General features: G+C 49.0%; 1 protein-coding gene across 2 annotated transcripts in view; it reads left to right on the top strand.

Annotated features, from left to right (window-relative positions):
• Positions 1-4,398: 4,398 nt before the first annotated feature.
• The window catches only part of LOC126547913 (GTPase-activating Rap/Ran-GAP domain-like protein 3), a 587,729-nt gene continuing 585,162 nt past the window's right edge, over positions 4,399-6,965 (top strand). For both annotated transcript variants that reach the window (XM_050195966.3, XM_050195964.3), the window contains exon 1: positions 4,399-4,727. In XM_050195966.3, the coding sequence (XP_050051923.1) occupies positions 4,465-4,727 (263 nt within the window). In that variant the 5' untranslated portion in view covers positions 4,399-4,464. The remainder of the gene's footprint in view (positions 4,728-6,965) is intronic.

Genomic DNA, 6,965 nt, shown 5'->3' with positions numbered 1-6,965 from the left:
GTCGCAGATAACGCTACGAAGACGCTGTGCGACGTTGTACCGCTTTCGAGATCGACCCAGGTCGTAACGGAAGCGTTCGTAGCGCTTCTTCACCAGTGTAAAAACAACGCTCGTCGTGCCGCCGCCCTCATACTGTCGTCGTCGCTGTCGTCGTTCTGTCGCTTCTGCTGTCACACGCAGGCTCACATACATCACATACGATTACTTGCTTTACGCAAACACGTCGGTCCATCTTTGAAGACCCCCAAACAACGCTGGACAGCCAGCTGCCCGCAAAATGCTTCATATAGCACTGATTCCCACAGCGCGTGGGATCTGCATAGTTTTATTACCATTTTCTTTATTTTATGTGCAAATAATCAGCATCTACCGTAAGTGATCGAAAATAGCATTACTCCGTACGCACATTTACGGTATCCTCAAATGGCTCCCCTCCGCTGTCTAAGAGCAGCCGAATTCTGAACCGGTCTCGATTTAAAGCGGAGTGGAAGCGTCTCCGTGAAATGCTCGTCGGCTTTGAAAGCGGTGACAACGCTGGCAATGGACACCGATTGACAACTTCTGAAAGAGCGCCATGGCAACGCAGCCGTAGACGTGCGCACCGTTTCCAATAACACAGTTTTTTTCTTCTTCTTGATCCTAATTATTATGCGTGTTGTGATCCTTTCGGGCTGCCCACAGCAGCCCGAACGACGGAAATGGTTGGTGCCGTGTGACTGGCTTCTCGGCAGATCTCGAACACGTTCCCATTTCACAGTGAAAGCGTTTCGGACCACTTCCAGTTCAAGTCTGCTGGGACCTGGCGCACGCGTAAATGACCGGAAGAGAGAGAGAGAAGTGGTGCCTTTAATGAAAAACTGCTGAGATATTTCCGTGACTGACGACCTGGCGCGATATAGCAGATGTTGGAGGAAAACACGACATGCACAATGATCATGCATCCACAGGCATGCACCCACACTCACCCCACTCGTAAAGCCTCACTAAAGCCTGTACGAAAAAATATCAGAAGCGTCTTCATCGCACGCAATGCGCAAGCAGGGGAAATGACCAGCTGAATATAATGTGAGCACCCGATATCGACCATTCGAATGTGCGGTGAAATTTCCAACTGCTCTAGAGTGCTTTAAGCCGCGCAAGTGAATATATCATTAGGAAGAAGTATTTTACTTCTATAGGCGGGTAATCTTCGTCGACGTACACGCGCACGTACAGATCACAGTACTGTTATATTCAGTTTCGTTATTAATTTCAGTTCTTTATTCCCCAGGGGGCGCTTCTGTTCTTCATTATATATATTGGTTGTATATGTTAAATAAACGGCTTTTTACTTCGGGACGGCTGGAGTCTTACTTCCACCTTCGGTCAACACCACAAGTACCTTTTGTTTACCTCAGTGATTCTTCGGCATAACTGGATGCTAGACCGATGTATGCTTCTGAATGTATGACGCCGGCATTTATGGCTTATTAGAACGTATGACTACACCTGTGGATTGCATAAGTTGTGATGCCTGTGATGAACGTGTTACTTCTATTGGGTGCGCATCAGTAGAGATTGAAGGAAGGCATCTCTGTGTCTGTGCATTCAAAACTATTAAATATATTAACTGCGCACTTAATTAAGGGATTCAGCTCGATCATTACGTACATTCCGCGCCGTAATTTTAAGACGCCTTGCTCCAATCCCAATTTAAGGAACACCATTGCTTTTTATTTGGGACAATTCCATCTTTCCAATCTGCATAGTATAGACGTCTTGCGCCGCACGCACAACTTGCGATACGTTTCGTCATTTTCTATGCACATCAACAACCATCCTGCATCGTCAGGAACCGATCCCAGGTCCCTCTGCGTAATGCAAGGTTGCTTTTCCGCACCAACACAGTTATTGCTAAGAAGAGCACTCTGCCGGCGGCGATGGAGGCAGCGATCATTGCGGCAGTCGCTGGCTTTTTGGAGAAAATTTGAGGATACACATTGTTATGGTAAAAACAAACTATAATATGTTACATAAATAACAACATGACTATTGTTTTTCTTTGCTATTCAGTGAAGCACGATCCTGTTACCCAGCTAAGGGAAGAAATGGAGCAAGGAGTTGCTCTACGATCAGTTTAGCGCTCAGTTGCTGTGCTGTGTAGTTTATTAGCCTCTCCTCAGGCAACGCTCGGAAGTGGATTGTTCTACATCCGTAGCAAATGTTCTGTGTTATAAGAAACGAATAGAAGAGAAGCTTTCCGGTGGCCTAATTTTCCACCATCTCGCCATAGATAGGCAATAGGAACATGCTTCTTCGTTGCCAATACAAAGAGCTCATAAATTCCCCCCTCCCTCTCCAAAAAGAAAAGATGACAAGAACGTAAGGCCAGGAAACGTCTACTTTGCACACGGGGTTATCAACAACGTCTGTGCACTGACTATGTCTAGAGAATAGTTCCACGCGGCCAGATGCGAGTTGCGATTTGGGGCGCTGGATCCCGATCCTCACAACGTGCTGCTATTCTCGTGGTGCACACATTGGGAAGTGCACGTGGTGCTTAGCACCATTCGTGAAAGTACACCTATATAAAAGTACAGTGGTGAAGGGCGTAACGGTAAGAAATAATCCCCCCCCCCCCCCCTAGCCGCATCCGTTAATATTTTTCCTATTGGTCCCTCGAGTATGTGAAAAAAATATATGAATAAAAAACATTGAAAGACGTCTGACTATTCTAATCGATTCCAGTCACTATCTTTTGTAGGGACAGGAAACTCGGGTCAAACAAAACATATCTAATAAAGCCGCATTTTCTTGTCCCACAGAGGTATCAGAACGTTGCGTCAGCTGCATGCTAGGGTCGGAAGCGCAAAGTTTTTTCGACGTGTGGCCTGGATTGTGTCAAGTGTAAAGCCGAAACGCAGAGATAAGAGTGTGCGCGCCATCTGTGTGAGTAATTCGATGAACGCGGGAAGTGTGAGGTCGATAGCAACGAAGCCCAGAACCCCACCTTATCAAGCACCGCAACTATTGTAATGCTCTGTTATTGGGCCATTCTTCGCGTAACGTGAAATGGCAGATTATTTAACGAATTTCTTTCCCGTGCGAAAACTATGCTTGCAGCTCAGCGTAGCTACACTGACCGAGAAAGACTATTCTAGAAATCTTTTAATCAAAGAATCGCGTCATTTATTAATGCTGAGCACTTATATGCTGACAAATGCGTCTCCACAGTATAAAGATGTTACCTTTGTACCCAAGGGCAGTAAATCGCAATTGCCCAGAGCAACAAATGGGAAGGAAATTCTAAGAGTATCCACGTGTTGCTGCTGCAACAGCTCGCTTGACCACTTTATACAGAGGCATAAATCATAGAAGGTTCAATATGAGGACGGTGTAAATGTATTTTGACAGGGATGACACGTATATGGAAATAATGAGAGACTATAACCATAAATATCCCATGCGTTGTTTAGTAAATATATAACGAATTTTGATTTAACACGCCTTCCATTTAAAACACGTTGATTTGCTTCATATATATGTTTAGCATAACGAAGCACGGATGCATTGCATGTAGCTATGTAGATTTTAAACTTTCAAGTAAGGCCCACATTTAGAGCTTTCAACTGAGAGAACATTCTCGAGGCACTCCCTCCGCAAAGCTCTAGATGCAACGAAAAGCCAAGGAAGCATGAAGAAGTGAGCAAGCCGTTCGAACCTGACGTACTCCCACTCGAGGCAATCAATCTCCGTCTTTCTTTCCCTTGGTGAGGCTACAAGCCGTTCACCGTCCCACTATCGGCAAATGTGCCGGCGTGTTTGTTTTTACCATTTCATTTCTTTGCCTTTTTAGATATGTCAGGGCGTTTCCTTTCGTCTTTGTTTCGAGCATCCTCACTCCGACATCTGACTGTATTTACGCATATGCAAGTGCGGCGTCCAAGTGAAAGCCAGAAAAACGCGTGAGCCGCCGTTAGTAATGCGCCCAGCCACGCTTGCGCGTAGCTGCGGTGGCAACCTCGTGCTTTCGCACAGCGCGGTGCAAAAGCTTCGGAGAGTCCAGTGGAGAGCAGCGTCGGAAACATTTCTGCCGTCGGTGGCGAGGAAGAGGGGGAGGGCCGATGCCGCCCATCCCGGGAGCGTTTTGTCGCGGGATGCGCATGCGCCGCGGCACCGGGAGGCGGGGGCGGGTACGTGACGCCAGGCGCACGTGACGGGCGGCGCGGCTACGCGTCACTTTTCGAAACGCGCAGACGGCGTACCCGCGCGCCGTGCGACTGTAGTCCTCGACGTGCGCGGCCGTGGGCCGAGTGGCGCGCCTCGGCTGAGCGTGCGCTTCAGAAACACCTAAGCGTGGGGAAGCTTTCGCTGGACTTTGCGCCCAGGGGGCTAGCACCGATAGAGGGGGGGTGGGGGTGGGAGGGGGCGGGTTGGTTCCTAGCGCGGGTTCAGTCGCGGTAGGCAATCGCGTGAGCCGCGGCGATGCTGCGTCGCTACCAGGGCGCCGGTGGTTCAGCGCTGGACCTGGCCGAGCTGCAGCGCGAAGAAATCATGGGCGCCGCGCCGTGCTCGTCCCACGATGCTCCAGACAGCGCCAACAAGGAGAGCCGGCTGCGGCGCGTGTTCACCGCGCACGTGCGCCGCCAAAGTAAGAAGCCGCGCCACGGCGGCTTTTCGCTCAACAACATGCTCAAGGAGCCCCTGCGCCTCGTCAACTCCGTTCCACTCAACTTCGACTTCGGCAGGTGAGAGATCTTGAAGGCGGTAGCCACAACTGGCTACTTTCGCAAGCAGGCTCCCGTTGCTTCCGCCTACAGCGCCTGTTTCAAAGTAGCGTCGTACCCTCCAGGCACATCTACTAATTTATGACTGTCATCTAACTTTCATTCTGTAAACGCCAAGAACTTTTTTTTTTTTTTCATGTCGTCTCAGTCTTTTTGTTACAGGCAGCCGCATGAGCGTCGTTTCCACTAGCCATGGGCGGGATGTCATCCACCTGCTCACTGGTTGTAATAATGGAAACAATGAAGTGCATGTGTTAGTAATGATTATAAACTAGACAAATGAGAACGGTCAGTGTTAGAGATAAAAATGGTTCTGTTTTGGTTTGATTACCCTAGTACAATACATGTTACCATACGTACGGCTACACGGAGGGCGTGAGCTTGCGTTTCTAACAGACGCCGCGTTGAATTTATGCGTTACAACTATGCAAGTAAGTGTTATCATAAGGAATTCATTCACCGTACTTTAGCGACAGATCAGAAGCGATATAACCAAATAATATTAATGGCGTCACGCGCGCTCTCTCCTTTAGTGCGAAAAAAAATTATGGGGTTTAACGTGCTAAAACCACTTTCTGATTATGAGGCACGCCGTAGGGGAGGACTCCGGAAATTTCGACCACCTGGGGTTCTTTAACGTGCACCTAAATCTAAGTACACGGGCGTTTTCGCATTTCGCCCCCATCGAAATGCGGCAGCCGTGGCCGGGATTCGATCCCGCGACCTCCTGCTCAGCAGCCCAACACCATAGCCACTGAGCAACCACGGCGGGTTTTTTAGTGCGAAAGTAAGTGCGGAGGTTTTGTTTTTCAAGCTATTCCCTCCAGAGCACTAAGGGAGCGGACATATAGAGTTGAAGTAAACACCGGTGCAGCGAATCGATCGAGAGTGATGCGAACATCAAATGCTCGGCTGTACGTACCTTGAGGTGGTCGCTCATTTCTTCAAAGTCGACACAAATGTACTGTGTATGACTAGGAAGGAAAGCATATATGCAAGTGATATCAGAGTCGTCTGACCAAGACACTGCCAGCGAGTGTTTGTTTGTTCGCATATCTTTCGCTAGTTCGTACGCAAGCGCAGATACAGAGAGAGAAATCAAGTTGAAGGGACCCACGCGGCTCTTTTCACAAGCTTCATACGTTCACGCGCGCTTTCAGCGTCTAAGGAGGAGTTCAAAGCAGCTGTTATTCGTTTTAAAACTCGACATCCAAGCTATCGCAGGAACGTCCACTGTTGACCTGCGAGCATAACGCCTAGCCACCATCTCGCAAGCTTCCTGAGATATCGTTTAGGGAGTTGCGCCTTCTCTTGAAAGGGAAGTTTTCTGTCGGTCAATGTGAAAGACAAAAACAGTATAGTCCAAGCGTTAAAGAGGGACAGCTTCCGCACCACTGCCATATAACCGAAAAATGCAATCGGTGCGTGGCGCTCGGTCTGCCCGAAGTGCAGCGAAGAGGAAAAGATGAGGCACCGCTGTCGTTCGAACTGCACAGCGCCGGCGTATACGGTAAAAGGGCGCTGTTCTCTGCCTCTCCATTTTGAATAGGAAAATGCAGAATGTGTGAGATCGCATGCAATGCCGTGGTTCGCCTTTGATTGTACAAACCAAACAGTGCTTTCAATTAGCGTTGCGGATGCGAGGCAATCGCAATGTGAACGGTGGCATGGATCTTCTTGTGAGATGTAACAACCCACGTCTTAAGAATTTCGCAGCAGTACGGCGCCGGCACGGGGCGGTTAACTGACTGCCAGTAGGAACACTACAGCGAGGAACACGTTCTTCACTAGGTTCCCTTCTTGACTTTAAAGCCAAACTGTAACGTCTGTATTGATATCGTTCCACGACGATAGTGAAGGAGCCTGATCTGCAACACGTGGGAGTATCGGAGGAAACATCCGCACTGCGCCGACACCGAGAAACGAAGGTTTGTGCGCATGGCCATGAACTTCAAGATAAGTGTGGCATGTGGCTCGTCGCATCTCCATGTGAGGCTCGACCAGTCACGGTAGCTCAGTGACAGTGGTGTTGCGCTGCTGAGGTCACGGGTTCGAGCCCGGCCGCATCGAACGCATTCCGATGGGAAGGAGGGGTAAGGGGGTTTGCAAAATCGCTCGTGTAAGTACACTTTAAAGAGCCTCAGGTGGTCAAAATTAATCCGGAGTCCACCCCACTAAGGCGTGCCTCATTATCAGGTC

This window comes from Dermacentor andersoni, chromosome 1 (assembly GCF_023375885.2).
Source record: "Dermacentor andersoni chromosome 1, qqDerAnde1_hic_scaffold, whole genome shotgun sequence".
NCBI lineage: Eukaryota > Metazoa > Arthropoda > Arachnida > Ixodida > Ixodidae > Dermacentor > Dermacentor andersoni.
The sequence above is the reverse complement of the archived record's forward strand: the minus strand, read 5'-3'. Positions and strand labels throughout refer to the sequence as shown.